Source organism: Oryctolagus cuniculus, chromosome 19 (assembly GCF_051225735.1).
Source record: "Oryctolagus cuniculus isolate XC-2025 breed Fujian yellow rabbit chromosome 19, ASM5122573v1, whole genome shotgun sequence".
Taxonomy (NCBI): domain Eukaryota; kingdom Metazoa; phylum Chordata; class Mammalia; order Lagomorpha; family Leporidae; genus Oryctolagus; species Oryctolagus cuniculus.
Window position 1 is genome coordinate 56,123,331 of NC_142885.1, and position 22,283 is coordinate 56,145,613.

General features: G+C 43.1%; 1 protein-coding gene across 2 annotated transcripts in view; it reads right to left on the reverse strand.

The window, feature by feature from the left end:
- Window positions 1-22,283, reverse strand: part of PDXDC1 (pyridoxal dependent decarboxylase domain containing 1) — a 60,055-nt gene that overhangs the window by 31,932 nt on the left and 5,840 nt on the right. Inside the window, exons 2-5 of one of the 2 annotated variants that reach the window (XM_008257801.5) lie at window positions 7,587-7,656; window positions 7,041-7,106; window positions 4,427-4,507; window positions 623-769 (exon numbers count right to left, since the gene is read on the reverse strand). In XM_008257801.5, coding sequence (XP_008256023.3) covers window positions 623-769; window positions 4,427-4,507; window positions 7,041-7,106; window positions 7,587-7,636 — 344 coding nt within the window. In that variant the 5' untranslated portion in view covers window positions 7,637-7,656. Of the gene's footprint in view, window positions 1-622; window positions 770-4,426; window positions 4,508-7,040; window positions 7,107-7,586; window positions 7,661-22,283 lie in introns of both variants that reach the window. The other variant, XM_017342500.4, reaches the window with a different exon arrangement.

Sequence of the window (22,283 nt, forward strand, 5' to 3'; positions counted from 1 at the left end):
TCCACTTCCGATCCAGCTCCTTACTAATCCACGTGGGAAAGCAGCGGAAGATGCCCCAAGTTCCTGGGCCCCAGCCACCAACATGGGAGACCTGGAAGAAGCTCCTGGCTCCTGACTTCGGCCTGGCCCATCGCTGGCAGTTGTGGCCATTTGGGGAGTGAACTAGCAGATGCAAGATCTCTCCCTGTCTCCTCCCACCCCCCAGCTCTGTAACACTGCCTTTCAAATAAATAAATCCTAAAAAAAAAAAAAAAACACAAAAACTACAACCACACCTCCCCCAAAACACTATGATAAAATGCATTTGATTCAGATTATTATTTTTTATTCTATTAGCATGTGCCAATTAGGACCCCCGGAAGCGCTTACACTATCAAATGTACATGTTCTTAAACCCTTAGCTCCTTACATTTAACCCATTATACCCACAAAAATCCCATGAAATAGGAATTAATGCCATCCCCACTTAAAAGATGATGAAACTGAGGCACAGAGTAGCCAAGGAAGCAACCCTTCTAAGAAGAGGCAAATCTGAATCCAGATATATCTCCCAAAAAAGGATCTCTCACATTCTATAACTAACATGTCTTTGTGGGAAACTAAAGTCTCGCAAGGTTGTTACCTGAAGATCCTGCATAGCCATAAGGTAGTATCTGAAAGTATTCTTGTTGTAAGTTTTCTCAGCTTTTCTTTGTCCAGAGTTGAAATATAAGCTCCCAGACTGTGCCCCAACAAAGCCATGTGCCCTTGTTCTCCAATATCCTGGATTCTGTTAATCAAAAATTCATTAGATTAAAAAAAGTATTAGAGTTGAAGCATGAAAAAGAAAACAGAACTAAGAACAGTAGTCCACAGAAATTTATGTTACACTCAAAATCAATTTACTGGCTCAGAAGGCAGAAATTCAGATAAATTTAGAAAATTCAATGCATATAAGGTATTGACAGCTTGGGGAGAAAAAATTTTAAAAATTCAAGACCCACAAAATACTTTCTTTTTACTGAAAAATCTATACTGTTCTTGAATAATCTCCTCTTAAAATAATTTTAAAATTAGATACCAACTTTAAGAGCCATAGAAAATAGAGACATTATAAAATTAGCAGAAACCAATTTTTTTTTTTTTTTTTTTTTTGGACAGGCAGAGTGGACAGTGAGAGAGAGACAGAGAGAAAGGTCTTCCTTTGCCATTGGTTCACCCTCCAATGGCCAGCGCAACCGGCGCACCGTGCTGATCCAATGGCAGGAGCCAGGTACTTATCCTGGTCTCCCATGGGGTGCAGGGCCCAAGCACTCGGGCCATCCTCCACTGCACTCCCGGGCCACAGCAGAGAGCTGGCCTCCGGAAGAGGGGCAACCTGGACAGAATCCGGCGCCCCAACCGGGACTAGAACCCGGTGTGCCGGCACCGCAGGCGGAAGATTAGCCTATTGAGCCACGGCGCCAGCCCAGCGAAACCAATTTTTAAAGAATTAGTAAAAATCATTTTTTTTTTGACAGCTAGACAGTGAGAGAGAGAGACAGAGAAAGATCTTCCTTCCATTGATTCACCACCCAAACGGCTGCTACGGCCAGAGTTACACTGATCCGAAGCCCAGAGCTTCTTCCTGGTCTCCCACACGAGTGCAGGGGCCCAAGGACCTGGGCCATCCTCCACTGCCCCCCCGGGCCAGAGCAGAGAGCTGGACTGGAAGAGGAGCAACTGGGACTAGAACCCTGTGCTCATATGGGATGCCGGCACCACAGGCGGAGGATTAACCAAGTGAGTCACGGCACGGGCCCCACTAAAAATAAATTTTCTGTTACTCATTAGAATAACACAGCAAAATCAATGGAAACTAGCTATTTTATAAGTAACTGAAAGAGATGGACTAATATCACTTACAAAGAATAACTGTAAATAAGAAATGTTTACATCTGTTAACTGTTAACAGTGAGCAAAAGACTTAGAACTATATAGGATCATGGATAAAGGACAGACAGTTCATAGAAAGGGAAAATAAATAGGTCTTAAAACAAAAACAATTACATCATCTCTCACTTATCATTTATCAAAGATCCTTAAGTCTGATAATGCCCTTGCAGGCAAAGGTGTAGGAAAAGTACTCCTCTCATATATCACTGGTGGGAATGCTAACTGTTAACACCATGGAGGGAAATAACACCACCAGTGATCCAAACTACAACTGCAGGGCTGGCATTGTGGCCCAGTAGGTAAAGCTGCTGTCTGTGGTGCCAGGACTTCACATGGGCACCAGCTGAGTCTCGGCTGCTCCACTTCCAATATGGCTCCCTAATAATGTGCCTGAGAAAGAAGCAGAAGATGGCCCAAGTCCTTGGGCCCCTGCACCCACGTGGGAGACCTGAAAGAAGCTCCTGGCTCCTGGCTTTGGATCAGCCCAGCTCTGGCCACTGCAGGCACTTGGAGAATGAACAAGCGGATAGAAGATCTCGTCATTCTAACTCTGCCTTTCAAATAAATAATTAATTAAGAAAAACCCTGCAACTGCACATACTACCTGACCCAGCAATCTCACTTTCAAGACAGTTTACCCTCTAGACACACTGGTCTCTACGGGAAATGACACACATCCAAAGTACTGGCTGCAGCAAGGTTTATAATGAGAAACATGAGCAAGAGACTAAACAATGTATGGTTCACCCATTCAAAGTAAAACTGAAGAGAAACAGGCAAAATAAAAAAAGAAAAGCAGCCCAGTGTTTGGGACAGCAGCTGAGATGCCCACATCCCAAGTCACAGTACTTGGGTTTAGGTCCCTGACCGACTTTCAATTCCAGCTTCCTGGTGGGACACGCCCCTGGAGGCAGCAGGCAATGTCTAAAATGCTTGGATCTCTGCTACCCACGTGGGTGACTCGGACTGGATTCTCAGTCTACAGCTTTGGTTGATCCAGTCCCAGCTGTTGAGGGCATTTGTGGAGTGAACAAGCAGGTGGGAGGTCACTTTCTGTCTGTCTTCCTCCACATTTGAAATAAAAATTTTTTAAAAAGGGAGACAGAGGGGCTGGCGCCATGGCTTAGCAGGTAAAGCAACTGCCTATAGTGCTGGCATTCCATATGGGCACTGGTTTGCGTCCCGGCTGCTCCACTTCTGATCCAGCTCTTTGCCATGGCCTGGGAAAGCAGCAGAAGATGGCCTAAGTCCTTGGGCCCCTGCACTCATGTGGAAGACTTGAAGAAACTCCTGGCTTCTGGCTTTGGATCGGTGCAGCTCCAGCCATTGTGGCCATTTAGGGAGTGAATCAGCGGATAAAAGACCTAAATCTCTCTGCTTCTGCCTCTCTGTAACTTTCCCTTTCAAATAAATAAATAAATTTTAAAAAAAAAAGAGAGAGAGAGAGAGAGAGAGAGAGAGAGACAGCACCTTATATACTGAACAGGCATTGAACTCCAAGTCACAAGTGAAAAAAACTGAGGTACAGAATATGTACACAGTATTTATGTACCTGAGGGGAGGGAAAGGATATTTTGCTTGTGTGTGTTTGTGTATATATATATAGACTATACACATACATAAAATATTTCTAGAATGCCAGAAAACTGGTAACACTGTCTCCAGGAAAGAGAACCAGGAGGCCAAGGTAGGAAAGAAAATTTCCTTTATACAGTCTTTGTCATCTTCTGATTTGAGCCAGAACAATCTGTTACTCAAAAAAATTTAAATTTAAAAATATTAAAGAGAAGTGCAACTAAGTAAATAGTTAGAGGAATAAATAAAGACAATGGATGATTCACAGATAACTTGAGCTGCCACCACTCCATTCTGCAGCAGAAGCAGAAGCAACCAGAGAGAGAAAAGCACACAGCCCTTACTCTTCAGTCCTTTCACCAGTCCCTCCCCTATCACACAATATTACAAGACCTAAAGGATTTAACTTTAGTAAGTGATTTCCTTTTACAGATATATTAGCTAAAATACATAGTGTCTTTCTGAAAAGAAAAAATGAACATTATTTTAAGATCATATGTAATGCTAATGAAGTGCAGATTCTTATATGAGTAGCAGCCTGTCAGAAAACAATCACTATTAAGATCAAGAGTATGTGAACTGGGCCAGTGTTATGGCAAAGTGGGGAAAGCCAATTGCCTGCGACACCAGCATCCTGCCAGTTCAAGTCCTAGCTGCTCCACTTCTGATCCAGCTCCCTGCTAATGCACCAAGGAAAAGCAAGGAGGATGGCACAAGTACTTGGGCCCCTGTGCCCATGTAGGAGATACGAATAAAGCTCCTGGCTTCTGCCTGGCTCAGCCCTGGCTGTTGCGGCTCCTTGGGAAATGAACCAGTAGATGGAAGACCGCTTTTTTTCAAATAAATAAAGAAATCTTAAAAAGAGAGAGAGAGAGAGCAAGAGAGCAAGAGAGCACTTGAGCTTTCAAATGGAAGCCAGCAAGTTGGTCTCCATTACCGAGCACTCTGGGGTTCTTCTTCTTCTTCTCCATGCATCAGGGTCTGAACTAACTGAAGGATGCTCACCATATCCTGTCCACTGCAGAAGAAAAACAATTAGCATACTGGTGGAAGGAGTAACCCCCTCCATCACTCTCCCACCATTTCTCTCATTCAAACTAGCTTTTGGTTAAAAAAAATACATTATTTTTAGTTGAGAAGCTGCAAGAAAAAGAACATATTTTTAAAAACAAACTTCAAATTCTAAACCAAATTCTTACTTGTGACTAATTCAATCTTCTACCCAAATAAGCTTGATTTGTCAAAACTTTACGAGTCAGGGGCTGCCACAAGGGGTTACTAAGCCATAGCCAGCATCCAGTATAGAGTCCCTGACACTCTGCTTCCAATTCAGCTTCCTGCTAATTCACCTGGGAAGCAGCAGAAGATGGCCCAAGTTGGGCCCCTGGCACCCATGTGGGAGATCTGGATGGAGTTCCTGCCTCCTGGCTTTGGACCGACTCAAACCTGGCTGTTGCAGCCTTTTGGGGAGTGAACCAGTGGATGGAAAATTTCTGTCTATCCCTGTCACTCCTCCTTTAAAATAAATAAATCTGTAAAAAAATTTTTTCCAGTCTTACTCAAGCAGTATTTCTAAACTGGTTCATATGAGTCTTGGAGCACAGGACAGAGGAGATTTAATAAGCAAGTTTTAAAAGCCAGAAATCCTTATAAGATGCCACAAGCTCAGAGAAGTACCATGAGTACTCTGTGCCACTGGTATATCTAGTTTTCCTCCATGTGCGAGTCTTGTCTGGACAAACAAGTCTTAAACATGCAATCCAACAAGTGTCATTTATTACCAGCTCTTCTCCAAGCTGGGACACTTGAGGTTGGCTTGGAATGTAAATCAGTTTACTTCTACCCAAGGTATGTTACTAAATGCTCATTGCATGAAGCAGAAACTTTGAGAACACAAATGGCTAAAACAGTAAGCTATGGCAAAGTAACTTGTGACAAGTGTGATGTAAAAATATCATCCCTCCATTAGTGAGAGGATGACTAGTAACTTTTCTCTTAAAAACAAAACAAAACAAAAAAACACTGTCAAAACAATGTCTCAGAAACTCATCCTCCCCAAGGTGCTGACCGTCAAAGAACAGCGGCTCTGTCCCCTGAACACTGTAGAGATGAGGGCAGGCAGGGGCAGCGAGGCACAGCTGGGTGCGGGTCACGTGACAGTGAATAAGCTCTGGAGCCCACTGAGCCACTGCATTACAGAATGGTGAGGATGCAATCAGGGCAGGTAAAGCACACGCCCAGTCTCAAATGTTGGACATTAGCACTGCTGTGTGAACACTCCTGACCAGTGGCTTTACGGAGCTGCCAATCTTTAGTGAAACTTCTGTGCAATCAGGAGAACAAAGAAACCTTAAAGCCATTTGTCCCTTTCAGTAGAGCTGGGATGAAGAGACTTACAGGACTGGCTTCCCATTCTGAAACGTAGAAAGCATTTTACACCTAAAGGGCATTGAATCAGCAGCATTCAGGTTATAAGAAGGAGTGACTATTATAAAATATTAGTATCTGGGTGTGTTAGATGTGACATTTATTGGCACACCACGATCCCTCTTCCATGCCTTTCTTTTGCAAACTTGTACAATTTACGTTAAGGTCAAAGGACAATTTAAGGGAGTTGTACTATTTACCCATACGCAGTTTCCTGGCTATAAAAAAAAAAAGTTTGTCTCAGGGAAGCTGGGCTAGGACTTTAATTCCAGATTGACTAACATCCTGTGACAATTCCTGTCACCTATTTTCCTGACATTTTTCCCACAAGCTGAAACCACACAGACTTTTCAGATTTGATTAGGTGGCCAAAAAATAAATCATTCTGCCAATAACTAAAGACTGAACTTTGTATATTATAAAAATCATAAATTTCAGCAAATTATAATATCTCTCACAACAGCCCTTGTCTCGACTGTTGAGGAACAGTTTTTTTTTTTTTCATACTATTTGTTGAACTCTTTACTTAGTATTGTTAACCATATGTGTATAAAATTAATAGAAAATAGATCTTAGTAAAAAATAAGAATGGCAATAGGAGAGGGAGGAGGTAGAGGGGTGGGAAGGCGGATACAGTGGGAAGAATCACTAAAGTTGTGCATATGAAATGCTTGAAGTTTGTATTTCTTTAATAAAAGGTTTCTGGGGGGAAAAAAGAATATGCAAGATTCTTCTTCTGAGAGTGCTCCACCCACCTTATCTTTTCTCAATAAAAGGTTTCAGTGAAAAAAAAAATCTCTCTCACAATAAAACTCTACCAAACAGATTACAGGTTTCAAGGATAAACTAAGTATGAAACTCCCATTGTAATTATCAACACCCGCATCACCTGTGTGTTATGAGGTTGTATTAAATTCTGAACGGGACAGGGCGAGAAGCTACCTGGCTAGGCAGTATCACCAACAGTACTGGCATGTCAGGTTTCCAACAGCACCGTGCACATAACTCTACTTAAATGTGCTCTCTGCTCATTAAAACTGAAACTGTAAATCAACAATGGTAAAATCTTGGTTTAAGAAAAACTTCCACCCTCACTAAAGAAACGGATTTTCACTGTTACCTACCTGCCCGGGAGTGGCCCTGGAATATCCTCTGATACAAGCTTCTTTCCATTTTCATCCTCTGTTCTTCTAATGTAAAGCAAAGAAGGAACTGTTTATTTTATCTTAGCAAACTTCTAACATTTAAACATGTCCACGTTGCCTGTCTTCAAACACATCTACCATCTGCCTCCCCCCCAGTTTTGGGTATAGTCTGAATTTCATGAAAAGAAAGGAACATGAAGGAAAAAAAAATCCAAAAAACAAAACCAACTCATTTCTTGGTCAGTTGATGCTCTGCGTGACCTGAACCTATAATAAGTATTTATAGGTTCAAATCAATATGTTAAGTAAATAAAACTCATAATAAAACTGAAAATTACAAGTCCTTCCCCTCAATTTCAAAATTACAGAGTACCTTCTCCCCAAGATAAACACCGACTTTAAAGTCAGCCAGGCTGTGTGACATTTCAAAGCCAAGAGGTGTTTTCAGCAGAAGGAAGTCGAGCCCCGAGTCTCCCCAGCAGGTCGGACACGTCTCACAAGCTTGCCTCTGCCCTGCTTGCTCACCTCTGACTGTCCTCTAGCATCTTCATGGCTTCCTTCAGGTTCTTCCCCATTTCAGCTAACGTGGGGTCTGCTATCTAGGAAACACACCAAAAGGCTGAATTTTAATAATACTCTACCACGTTTGCAACATATTTCATCCACAAAAAGTAAATGCAAGTCCATTTTCTTTTGGATTTATTATAAAGCACACACAACTTAAACACTTCCAACAATACAAAAGTTTAACATAAAATAGGCCAGTGTTGTGGCACAGTGGGTTGAACTGTACTTGGCCAGCATCCCATACTGGAGCACTGGTCTGAGTTCCAGCTGCATTGCTAATGCACACGGGGAAACAGCTTCCATGCCAACTATGTGGGAGACCCAGATAAGAGTTCCAGGCTCCTGGCTTCCGTTTGGCCCAGCCCTGGCCGTTGCAGTCATTTCGGGGAACAAACCAGTGGATGGAAGGTCTCTGTCACTCTGCCTTTAAATAAAAACAAATTTTCAAAAAAAGAAAATAAACGTTCTACAATTCCACACTCAAGGGAAACCGCTTTGAAGTATGACATATCCATTTCCAAATTTCCATCTTATTCATGTACTCTGCGACTTGCTTTTTCCCACCGTAAACACAGTACTATGTCAGTGTGCCCACTTCACCTTCTATGGACATATCATAGCTTATTTAACTAGTTACAAACTAATGGAACCTCTGGGTCATTCCAGTTTGTTGCCATCAGAAGCAAGGTCCAGAAAAGTGTGGGTATTATACTGTTTTACCTCTGCAGTAGATTGAAAAGGCAACCTTTCCCAAAAAAGATCCTAACCCTAGGACCTGCGAATGTTTTCTTATATGGCAGAGCCCTTATAGATGCGATTAAGAGATGGTGAGATTACTCTGATTTATTCACCTGAGTCCAAGACAGAGAGGCCGAGGGACACCCTCCCCACACACACCCAGGAAGGCAGAGTAGATGCTGACTTTGAATAATGAGTGATGTGGCCACACGCTGAGGAACGTCAGCAGACCCAGAGGCCGGAACAGGCAAGGAGGGACTCTCTCCTAGAGACTCTGGAACACAGCCTTAACTCCAATCCAATGTCAACATCGTGATTTCAGCCCAGTGACTCTGACTCCAGATTTCTGGCACCCAGAACTGGGAGAGAATACACTTCCACTGTGTTAAGCCACCCACTTTGGGATCATTTGTTACAGCAGCCAGAGGAAACTAATATACTCATCAATCTGTCAGTGCTGTTACAGAGAGCATCCATCTGGAGGAAGCTGGTGATAGCTCCCTGGAGAGGGTGGATCTGGGAAGGTGGACATAGCACTCGAAGACAGGGGTGGGGGGGTCTTTTAAGTTCATATCCTTTTGTTCCTTTTGGATTTTAGTACAATGTGTACATTTATCTCCTATCCAAAAAGTAAATGAAACCAAGATTTAAAAAATCTTGCAGAATTAAAGCATATACTTTCAATTTTATTTCTTTCTCCTTAATTTCTGCAGTGATTTTTAGGGAACAAATCCTGTTGCCTTTAATCTCTATATGGTATGAGTTGTGCTATAAAAAGCCGCAGAAACTTTTATTTCCATCTGTTCAAGTGTACTGCTTGCTTGAAGAAGGTTCCGTGTTTTCTCTCTTCTTTATATTGCCTATTGTACCAATATCTCCTATGGAACAGGTGTGCAACAAGTTTGTATAACATAGTATTACATTACCTAATCAATTTGTTAAATTCTACTCAAGGGACTGGCACCGTGGTGCAATAGGTTAATCCTCCACCTGTGATGCCGGCATCCCATACGGGCACCAGTTCTAGTCCTGGCTGTTCCTCTTCCAGTCCAGCTCTCTGCTGTGCCCTGGGAAAGCAGAAGATGGCCTTGGTTCTTGGGCCCCTGCACCCACACTGGAGACCAGGAAGAAGCACCTGGCTCCTGGCTTCAGATCGGTGCAGTTCCGGCTGTTGCGGCCATTTGGGGAGTGAACCAACGGACAGAAGACCTTTCTCTGTTTTTCCCTCTCACTATAACTCTACCTCTCAAATAAATAAATTAAATCTTAAAAAAAAAAAGAAATTCTACTCAATTTATCAATATAAGAATAAGAATCTGAAAATGCTTAATTCTAGAAGGGACCTTAGAGATCAAGCCCAGGGATCTTGCAGCTGTGTTTTATCTGAGCCTTAAAACCACTAGGAGCAACTCTGGGGAAGGATTGTGGCTTCTAGCTCCCCTCCTCCCATTAAGTAACTCAGTTCTGTTTGATATAGAGAGTTATATATATAACTTTCTTTGTTTTATATACAGCTATATATATGTATAACATTTTTGTTTTATATAATTATTTTATATATATATATATATATATATATATATATATATAAGTTTCATCAAGAAACAGAAAACATGAAATAGCATGACAACTCCTGATTCTAGTCTTACATTTTAGAGGAGGGGAACCAAGACTCAGAGAGGTAAAGCAACTTGCCTGTGGTCATGGAGCTAACAAACGACGGCACCGTGCTAGAACCCTGAGTCCCTGGCTCCTGTTTACAGACTCTTACATCACACTGATGCCCAAGAGGGCTCACAAAGTAATCAGGCAGCTTCATGACAGGTGTTTTCAATAAAACTCATAACTTAAATGTAAATCCCAAGATAGATTAGAAAGCAATCTAAAGAGGTCTCTGTGTTCTCAGCGATAAGAGTAGGAGGAACAGATAGTGATCAAGAGAATTTATCTCAGCTCCTAGTTCTGGTCATATTTCTTATTATCCTCACTTCCTGTGATACTCCAATATGTCCACTGCTATCTGGCTCAATGAAAAGATAAACAATTTTGCTTGATAATTCATACCTCTACACTTGATGCTGTTTACACCTGCCATGTCTGAACATCTTTGTGCCTTTTATCTCTAGCTATCCATTTAATCACAACTCAAAATTGCCAAGAAATCTTTATGGAAAAAATAATTTGCACTGCTTCACATCTCCTTTATGATATCAATACTTTTTCTAGTGACACAGTGGGTTTAAGCTACCACCTGTAGCACCAGCATCCCATATGGTGCCAGTGCAAGTCCTAACTGCTCCACTTCCGATCCAGCTCTCTGCTATGGCCTGGGAAAGCAGCAGAAGATGATCCAAGTGCTTGGGCCCCTGCACCCGTGTGGGAGACCCAGAAGAAGCTCCTGGCTTTGGCACAGCCCAGCCCCAGGTGTTGCGGCCATATGGGGAATGAACCAGCAGATGGAAAGATGGAAGACCTCTTTCTCTGTCTCCCCGTCTCTCTCCCTCCCTGGCTCCCTCCCTCCCTCCCTCCCTCTCTCTCTCTCTCTCTCTAACTCTGCCTTTCTAATAAATAAAATAGATCTTTAAAAAAATGCTTTTTCTAAACCAAAAATTTTTTAATAGAAAGTTTTATTTATGGGCATACTGGGACAGAACCTTTGAAGCTGTGAGCCATTCTGACAAGCAACTGTCATTTATTACGATACCACCCATCCTTTTCTGTGAACTGTTTTATGCATGGTTTTTCCAGTATAGATATGTTTCCTGAAGACAAGGATTAAGAGTTCTATTAACTGTGACTTCTGGCCCAGCACTGTGGCACAGCAGGTTAAGCTGCTGCCTACAATGCTAGCATCTCATATCAGAGTGCTGATTCAAATTCTGGATACTCCAGCTTCAGATCTGGCTTCCTGCTAGTGCACCTGGGAAACCGGCAGAGGAGGGCCAAGTACCTAGACTCCTGCCACCCACATGAGACCCAGATGGAATCCCTGGCTCCAGGCTTCAGCCTGGTCCAACCTCAACCTTCGTGCCCATTCAGGGAGTGAACCAGCTGATGATTCACTTCCTCTTCTGTCTCTGTTACTCTTTAAAGTACATAAAATAAATATTTTTTTTTAAAAAACTGTTTGATTTCTCATACAGGACCAAGGGTCTGAAGTTAGCCAATTTTCAGATTACTATTTACCCAAGAAAAGGGGCATGCCAGACTGGATATTAACAGATTGCCTCTAAGTGCACCACAGCAATTTTTCTTATAGATTGGGACAATGTTTTTCAGTTGAGAAAAGATAAAACAGTTGACTCAGTTTAGAAACCACTTTGAATGAACAACACAAATTTTTATTTTAAAGATTTATTTTATTTATTGGAAAGATAGAGTTACACATAGAGAGAAGGAGAAACAGAGAGAGGTCTTCCATCCACTGGTTCACTCCCCAATTGGGTGGAATAGCTGGATTCGCCGATTGAAGCCAGGAGCCAGGAGCTTCTTCAGGGTTTCCCACGCAGGTGCAGGACCCAAGGACTTGGGCCATCTTTTAGTGCTTTCCTAGGCCATAGTAGAGAGCTGGATCGGAAGTGGTGGAACAGCCGGGGCTCAAAGCAGCGCCCATATGGGATGCCAGCACTACAGGCAGCGGCTTTACCCACTATGCCACAGCACCAGCCCCAATACAAATTTGTAAACACTAGAATCTCATGTAATGACAGGAGGCCACTGCAGCTTCATAACCCCCCAACCCGCTCTGAACCTCTCTGAGCAACACTCCTTGACAGCACTGGCTTACATTTAAGTGGTTCTCCTTCCTACTCTTTTATGGGGGTGAGCCAAGTGCTGGAGGTCCTGGGCAGGGAAAGTAGCACCTATAAATCTGGATAAATGTGAATATGATATGACTCCAATGCTGTAGACACTCACACACTAGTTGCATTAATTGGATAATCCAAAATACAGTGTTATTCAGTTGCAGGATAATCTGTGTACTTTGCACTAAGCCAAAAATGCTCTAAGAAAAGTTATACATTTATTAACTGGTTCCTTAAAACTGTACGTACATAAGCTTCTACTGAAGGTAATCACTACTTTCTTAATCATTCATATCCTCAGTATATGTGATAGTGCTAGACAATGATGCTGTGTGATCAGTATTAATAAACACAGCAGAGCACAGCCAGATACAAACCTAAGTGAAGAATTAATTTTTTTCACAATGTCTATTATTCAATATACAGAAGGAGACTGTTTTATGATACTGAGAGGGAAAAAACAGCATTCCTAAGAAGAATGTCTTAATTTCTGCAGCCCTTAAAATGGAGCATAGAGTATGGAGCAGAGTAAGTGTTCAGTAAGATTTAGGAATCTTAGAAATCACTAACACCAGGTTGCTTACTATATTACAAGCATTATGCTTTACACACATTGCTTCCTGACTAACCCAAGATCACAGTCAGAATGCTTTACAGTGAGCATTCGGTCTTCGCGAGTCTATAACTAGCACTCCTAACTACTAGGCACTCCTGCTTCTCAATATTTTTTTTAAATTTGACAGAGTAAGACAGTGAGAGAGAGAGACTGAGAGAAAGGTCTTCCCTCAGTTGGTTCACCCCCCAAATGGCAACCACAGCCAGAGCTACACCGATCCAAAGCCAGGAACCAGGTGCCTCTTCCTGGTCTCCCATGTGGGTGCAGGGCCCAAGCACTTGGGCCATCCTCCACTGCACTCCCGGGCCACAGCAGAGCTGGACTGGAAGAGGAGCAACCAGGACTAGAACCTGGCACCCATATGGGATGCCGGCACCGCAGGCGGAGGATTAACCAAGTGAGCCACGGCACCAGCCCCTCTCCCACCCCCCACCGCTTCTCAATTTTAATCAAGTAAGTATATGAAGCAATTCATACTTTGAAAAAACTCTATTCTCAAAAATCATAACAAGTACTAGGTTTAGGGGCCAATATTGTGGAGCAAGCCACCACCTCCCAGCTACTCTGCTTCTGATCCACCTTCCTGCTAAGGTGCCTGGGAAGGCAGCAGAAGATGGCCTTTGGGCCTCTGCCATCCATGTGGGAGACTTGGAGTTTCTGGCTCCTGACTTTGACCTAGCCCAGATCTGACTGTTTCAGCCAGTTGGGGAGTGAACCAGTCGACTGAACAATCTCTCTCCCTCTCTCTCTGTAACTCTGCCTTTCAAATAAATAAATAAAATAAATCTTCAAAAAAAAAAAAAAAAAGGAACTAAGGATTCATTTTAAAGATAACACTGCTAAATGTTTGCACGCAGAAAAACAGTCTCTCCCTACAGTAACACTTCTATTTTATAACAGCCTCAACTGCCCTTATCATCCAAACTGGAGCAGTTTTAAAAGTGAAAGGGGTTACTATTAATAATTAAACCAGGGCAGGCCGGCGCCGCGGCTCACTAGGCTAATCCTCCACCTAGCGGCGCCGGCACACCGGGTTCTAGTCCCGGTTGGGGCGCCGGATTCTGTCCCGGTTGCCCCTCTTCCAGGCCAGCTCTCTGCTGTGGCCAGGGAGTGCAGTGGAGGATGGCCCAGGTGCTTGGGCCCTGCACCCCATGGGAGACCAGGAAAAGCACCTGGCTCCTGGCTCCTGCCATCGGATCAGCGCGGTGCGCCGGCCGCAGCGCGCCGGCCGCAGCGCGCCGGCCGCGGCGGCCATTGGAGGGTGAACCAACGGCAAAGGAAGACCTTTCTCTCTGTCTCTCTCTCTCTCACTGTCCACTCTGCCTGTCAAAAAAAATATAAAAAAATAAAAAAATAAATAAAAAAAAAAACCAGGGCAAAAAGTACAAACTGGGATAATCTGTGCAAAAAGTTATCCTACCCTTAACTAACATGTTTACTTCGGATCTTAAACCATTATTCCAGGTACTAGTGCTGTGGCATAGTGGGTAAAGCCACTGCCTGCAGCACCGACATCCCATATAGGCACTGGTTCGAGTCCCAGCTGCTCTAGTTCCAACCCAGCTCTCTGCCATGGACTGAGAAAGCAGTGGAAGATGGCCCAAGTCTTTGGGCCCCTGCACCCACATGGGAGACCCAGAAAAAGCTCCTGGCTCCTGGCTTCAGATCGGCCCAGCTCTGGTAATTGCAGCCATTTGGGGAGTGAATCAGTGGATAGAAGACATCTATTTCTCTCTCTGCCTCTGCCTCTCTGTAACACAGCCTTTCAAATAAATAAATACATCTTATTAAAAAACAAACATTATTCCACCTAGCAAAGACCAGGAAATTTCTGTGATGGTGGTTGTTTATGGGTTATAAAACATTATTTGAAGTAGTACACCTGCAGTGCAGGTGTCACCCACTCATCAATCTCAATACTCAAAGGTCACACAGAACTGTTACAAGAGATTTCTTTTTCCTACCTATAAACATATCTGAATGTACTTTCCTTTACTTAAATCAGGAGTAAAATGACCTTATTAAAAATCTGGGGCTTATTTGAAATAATTTCAGGAAAAAAGGACCCTTTATTAACAAAGAATTCAATAGATTCCAACCATCACTTTGAGGCCAGTTGGTATACAGTCTGTTTCCTTGCTGTCATTCCTACTGTCCCTTAGCAAGCCAAGCCAGGTTGTGACATACATGAATGTGGGGTGTTTTAAGATGCTTTTCTAGGGGCCAGTGCTGGCATCCCACATGGGCACTGGTTCAAGTCCCGGCTGCTCCACTTCCGATCTGGCTCTCTGCTATGGCCTGGGAAAGCAGTAGAAGATGGCCCAGGTCTTTGGGCCCCTGCACCCATGTGGGAGACCCGGAGGAATCTCCTGGCTCCTGGCTTGAGATCAGCACAGCTCTGGCTGTATGGCCAATTGGGAAATGAACCAAAGGATGGAAGACTTCTCTCTCTCTCTTTCTCTGCCTCTCCTCTATCTGTGTAACTCTGACTTTCAAAATAAATAAATCTTAAAAAAAAAAAAAAAGCTTTTCTAGGAAGAGAAGCCATAACCAACAAGAGTTCCTAGGAACTCTTCTTATCCTGGATCCCTATGGCTTAAAGAGGCTTATCACAATTATACTATTTTTTTTTTTAAGACTTTCTTATTTATTTGAAAGTCAGAGTTACAGAGACAGGGGGAGGGACAGAGAGAGAGATATTTCATAGTCTGGTTCACTCCCCAGATGGCTGCAACAGCCGAGGCTGGGCTAGACTGAAGTCTCCTCTGGGTTTCCCATGTGGGTGCAGAGGCCCAAGCACTTGAGACGCCTCCACTGCTTTCTCAGGTGCATTATCAGAGAGCTGGATCAGAAGTGGTGCAGCCAGCACACAAACCAGCACCCATTCGGGATGCCAGCATTGCAAGCGGTGACTTAACCCACTACGCCACAATGCTGGCCACATACTATTTTTCTTAAATACTGCAAGAAAACTTTTATAGAGTGTGTATAACCACATTCACATTTCCTAATTACAAAATTGACAGATGTGTGCATTATTGAGAATCAGAAAAACAGCAATATCTCTCACTAGGCTGTTTCAAGATTCCTAAGAATCATTCAGCTGTATGCTTGCCACAGACTGCGACCTTGTGAGGCAGCTCATTTTGTAAAACAAGTGTCACTGTTCACTCCTTTGTGAGCATTTATTCAAGAATCATTTTGACATGAGATGATTTTCACCCTTTTCAGTCGGTAAGAAATATTAACATACCCTGTCCTAGTAGAAGAAGAAATATTACACGTGAAATGTTAAAATTACTCAAAGTTTTCGCAATATAAATGTTAGAGGAAAAAGCCAGGCGTCAAACGCAAGGCAAAGGAGTAAAGCAGGTCAGGGAGCAATTTCCATTTTTCAAAGAAGCTGAAGGAAACTATAAGTTTATTTAGAATAAGGCTCTATAGATTAATGGAAAAAACTACTTTTATGTTTGCTTTTGGCTAGAATTAGATGACTTTTTTTTTTTTTAAATTTTTTGACAGGCAGAGTGGACAGTGAGAGAGAGAGACAGAGAGAAAGGTCTTCCTTTGCCGTTGGTTCACCCTCCAACGGCCGCCACGGCCGGCACACCGCACTGATCCAATGGCAGGAGCCAGGTTCTTCTCCTGGTCTCCCATGGGGTGCAGGGCCCAAGCACTTGGGCCATCCTCCACTGCACTCCCTGGCCACAGCAGAGAGCTGGCCTGGAAGAGGGGCAACCGGGACAGAATCCGGCACCCCAACAGGGACTAGAACCCGGTGTGCCGGCGCCGCAAGGTGGAGGATTAGCCTACTGAGCCGCAGCGCCAGCCCAGATGACCTCTAATACTGGGACAACCCCCATCCTTATATGGAACACATTCTACTTTCTATTTTGTTCTATTCATTTTTTAAAAAGATTTATTTATTTATTTTAAAGTCAGAGTTACACAGAGAGACAGAGAGAGAGAAAGGTCTTCCATCCGATGGTTCACTTCCCAGTTGGCCACAATGGCCAGAGCTGCGCCAGGAGTCAAGAGCTTCCTCTAGGTCTTCTCACGTGGGTGCAGGTGCCCAAGGACTTGGGCCATCTTGTACTGCCATCCCAGGCCACAGCAGAGAACTGAATCAGAAGAGGAGCAGCCGGAACTAGAACTGGTGCCCATACGGGATGCTGGCGCTTCAGGCCAGGGCGTTAACCCACTGCACCACAGCGCCGGCCCCCTCTTCTACTCATGTTTAAAGAATTGCTGGTCCTGATCTACTGAAGTAATATAATATCCCACATACATGGCACAACCTGAAGTTTGAAAAGCAACCCATTTTAATGAATGTTTGCATTACTAATAATGGGGTAAATAACTTGCCAATAAATATTTTTTATGTTTACTAAGAAGTAGTCTCAAAATTAAAAAACAGTAGTAGAAAAATAATGAAAGAGGGTCTTTGGGGCCTACAATTTGGGCAATATTGAATTACAGCCACTTTTAAAATTTTCTCAGCCTTCAACTACACTTAACCAAGCTTTTGTATACACTTTCCTCAGTTAAACTAGTTTACCAAAATGTGACTTTAAAATTACACATTTACTTTTACATGAATTGGGAAGAAAAAATACCTTGAATTCCTGAAATCAGACATCACTGTTTAGCACAAATCAAGGGAAATTAAAAAGGGGTGAAGGAGGGCGGGGAGGGCTAAACTACAGCAATGAAAGCAGATCGAGACCCACTAAGAAGGAACACAAGGAGGCTTTTAGGGAGACAGAAATCTTTCATATCTTGATCATGCTAGTGATTATAAGACTGTTTACAACTTCCAAAACACAGATTGTTGAATTAAAAAAATTGATTGTTTTTATTGTATGAAAATTTCCCTCAAAAAAAAAAAAGGAGGGTGAACTGATGTGAAGTCAATTTAAAATAACATATTAGCAAATAACAGTATGGGTGGTAAACCGGTGATAAAAATCACAGACAGTACGTGAATGACTTGTTTGAGAAATACAGTGCTAATCATTTAAAGAGAGGCAGCTTCTAGAAAAGGGGGGGGGAATCGAAAACATAATTTAAATATATATGTATACATAAATCATAATATTCATCAATAACAGAAGTATGGGGGCTGGCATTGTGCTGTAGAAACTAAAGCTGCCAGCTGCAAAGCCAGCATCACATCTGGGCACCGGTTTGAGTTCCAGATGCTCCACTTCTGATCCAGCTCCCAGCTAATGGCCCGGGAGAGCAGTGGAAGATGACCCAAGTGATTGGGCCCCTGCACTCAAGTGGGAGACCCAGATGGAGCTCCTGGCTTCAGTCTGGCCCAGCCCTAATTATTGCGGCCATTTGGGGAGCGAACTAGTGGATGGAAGACCTCTCAGTCTTTCACTGTAATTTTTCCTTTCAAATAAATAAAATACATTTTAGGAAAAAAAAAGAAGTACATAATACTGTAGTTTCAGTAAGCTTTTTTCAGGGGAGGAATGTTCATATTGGGGGAGACGGGATTCTAGAATCAGTGAAAAAAGAAAAACCAGCAGCTCATATCAGACAGAAGACCTTGATGTTATAAAATGCTAGTTTACACCCTATGCATTAGATATATTTAAAAAAAAAAAAAAAAAACCACGACAAAGTCATGAGATTAAGCTACAGCTTGCAGCATCCCATGTCGGAGGGCTGGGTTCAAGTCCTGGCTACTCACTTCTGAATCAGCTTTCTGGGAAGGCAGTGGAAGATGACCCAAGTACTTGGGTAACTGCCACCCACGGGAGACCTAGACTGAACTCTAAACTCCTGACTTTGGCCTGGCCCAGCCTCAGTGGTTGTAGCCATTTGGGGAGTGAACCAGCAGATGGGAGTTTTCTCTCAAAAAATAAAAATAAAATAACGTAACAAAGCACCATGGTCTCTCTCTGTGTTTTAAGATTTGGATACTCAGGGCCAGTGCTGTGACAAAGAAGGTAAAGCCTCGGAATCAACACCAACATCCCATATGGGCAACAGTTTAAGTCCCAGTTGCTCCTCTTCAGATCATCTCCCTGCTTACGGCCTGGGAAAGCAGTGGAAGATGGCCCCTGTGTTTGGGCCCCTGCACCCACCTGGGAGACCGGGAAGAAGTGCCTGGCTCCTGGCTTCAGCTTGGCCCAGCCTCAGCTGTTGCAGCCATCTGAGGAGTGAACCAGCAGATGGAAGACCTCTCTCTCTGTTTCCCCCTCTCTCTCTAACTGTCTTTCAAATAAATAATTCTTTTTTTAAAAGATTTATTTATTTGAAAGTCAGAGTTACAGAGAGAGAGAGAGAGAGAGAGAGAGAGAGAGAGAGTTAGTTCTTCCATCCGATGGTTCACTCCCCAATTGGCCGCAACAGCCAGAGCTGTGCCGATCTCAAGCCAGGAACCATGAGCTTCTTCCGGGTCTCCCATGTGGGTGCAGGGGCCCAAGGACTTGGGCCATCTTCTACTGCTTTGCCAGGCCATAGCAGAGAGCTGGATTGGAAAAGGAGCAGCTGGGACTAGAACCAGCGCCCATACGGGATGCCGGCGCCTCAGGCCAGGGTGTTAACAGCGCCAGCCCTCAAATAATTCGTAAAAACAAACAAACAAAAAGAATTGTATAGTCTTTTATTCCAGCTAGCATTTTAGTTTTTATAACATTTATTTTTATTTGAGAGACAGAAATTTTCTATCTGCAGGTTTACTTCCCAAATGCCCACAACAGGCAGAGCTGGGCCAGGCTAAAGCCAGGAGCTGGGAACTCAATCCAGATCTCCCTTGCTAGTGGCAGGGACCCAGCTGTTTCAGCCATCACCAGTTACCTCCCAGGGTATGCTTCAGCAGGATGCTGGAGTCAGGAGTGGAGGCAGCATTCAAACCCTGGCATTGGCTATGAGATGTGGGCATCCCAAACAGTATCTTATTTGCTGTGCTAAATGCCCACTCCTGGATACTGAAAAATCTTACATGTAACTATCATGGATTCTATGCTTGAGAGTGTCTGAGGACATCATAATCTTCCAAATTGGAAAGTGACAGACAAATGTTGTATGAGGTGTAACTATTAGTGCTAACCGTACAAGTTCCTCAAGAAGAGACACAGAAAGAGCAAAGAAAAAAGAAAAAATACACAAATGAATGACCAAAAAATAAAAATGTGGTAGAGATAAAGAGCCAACAAAATCACTACCGCTAGATCAAACCTCAATCAGAGAGGGGGGAAAAAAGGGAAGGCAAACCATTTGTCTTAGACACATGTTGGAAATGGCAGAGATTCAAATCTAATTTTAAAAAAATATGTATTCCTAGAGGGGCCAGCATTGTGGCTCAGGGGTTAGTCGATCACTTGAACACCAGCATCCCTTATGACCGCAGGTTCAAGTCCTGGCTGCTCCACTTCCAAGCTAGCTCCCTGTTAATGAGCCTGGGAAAGTAGTGGGCGATGGCCAAGTGCTTGGGCCCCTGCCATTCATGTGGGAGATTCAGATGGAGTTCCAGACTCTTGGCTGACCATTGCAGCCTTTTGGGTAACAAACCAGCATTCAGAAAGGAGGGAAGAGAGAAAGAGATCTTCTAACTCTGCCTTTCAAACAAATAAATCTTTTTTAAACAAGTTTTCTGAGACCACCATTTCTGGAAAATCAATTCACTTAGACATTGCATCCTGAGTAAACAGTTCCAAACAGCTACACAGATGGAAATAGTGCACAAAAGGTAGGCCTATTTCTAAAAACTTCACTAGTTCATCTGGAAAAACACACTTACTCTGGGACAAAAAAAACAAACTGCTTAAAGAGAGGTGTGCTACAGTCACTAGATATAATGACTTTCATTCACACAGGCTTCTTTAATGTTCCTAAGACTTGTCAGCAGGTGATCTGATCAGAAGATAAAGCCAGCTATTATCCTATCAACATCATGACTCCAAAATTGAACTGGAATTATAAGATTAATGTTGGCAGCCTTATCTCAAAAAATGAGATGAATTCTGAGGAAGGGAAACCATCAATTCCTGAAATTTCAATGTCTCTTTGGACTTTAAATTGCCAACGTTCAACTGTTTCTATAGAAAATATTCGACAGCAACTTCAAAGTGACATTTTCCCCCTTATTTCTGCTTTTCTGCAGTAAGAATAAGATAATAGGAAAAGTTAACTCCTCCTTTAGTCATGTGAAATTCAGGAATGCATTTTCCACGGAAATACCACATGGACAGGGCTCAGGGCTAGATCTCAAGGACTATATAACTTTAAGTAACTTAATACCTAACATTTATAGCAAACGATAATTGCAAAAATAACAGCAATATGGACTGGGAAAGCAGTAGATGATGGCCCAAGTCCTTGGGCCCCTGCACCTACATGGGAGACCTGGAAAAGCTCCTGCCTCCTGGCTTGGGATCGGCGCAGCTCTGGCCATTGCGGCCAATCGGGGAGTGAATCAACAGATCAAAGACCTTTCTCTCTCTCTCTCTCTCTCTGCCTCTCCTTCTCCCTCTATGTAACTGACTTTCAAATAAATATATAAATCTTTTTAAAAAATTAGCAATTAAGTTTTAAAAAAAGATTTTATTCATTATATTATTTAAGAGGTAGAGTTACAGACAGAGAGAGGGAGAGACAGAAAGATCTTCCATCTGCTGGTTCACTCCCCAAATGGCTGCAACAGCCAGAGCTGGGCTGATCTGAAGCCAGGAGCCAAGAACTTCTTCCAGGTCTCCCATATAGGTAGGGGCTTAGCCTACTATGCCACAGTGCTGCCCCAGCAAATAAATCTTTTGTGACCCATGAATACTGCTTGAAGAGAATAGAACAGAAATTAATTTCAGCTAGATAAATCAAATTTTTGAAAAGAATTTTTGGACACTTTCAAGGTGATGGCAGACACTGGTTATTTTTTACATCTTATTTAACTTCAAAAGATGAAATGGCTTTCCTGACTCTTGATTTATATTCACCCCGCAGTAATATGAAACAATCATACAACAAAGTCAAAATCTACACTACTACACGGTGATGCAGTGGGTTAAGCTGCTGCTTTCAGTGCCGGCGTCCCACATTGGGGTGCCAGTTCCTCTGCTTCTGATCCAGCTTTCTTTTAATGCACCTGGGAACCCAGTGGATGATGGTCCAAATGCTTAGCCCCTGTCTCCCCTGCTGGGGAACAGGATGGAGTCCCTGGCCCCTGGCTTCAGCCTTGCCCAGACCTGGCTATTGTGGCCATTTGGGGAGTGACCCAGCAGGTAGGAGATCATCTTTCTCTTTTGCTCTCACTCTTCCACTCCTTCTCCCCCTTTCAAATAAATGAGTGAATCTTTAAAAAAACCCAAACAAAAAACCTGACATTATATCATAGGCAGAATGAAAGACCTGTAATCCTGGATATCTGAAGGCGCTCTGGGAAGCTGAGAAGGTTAAAGGCAAGATTATCAGGTAAACAGCTTTGGTTGTAAGCAACAGAAACAGATTCTGGCTACCCTCAGGGGCAAAAAAAAAAAAAAAAAA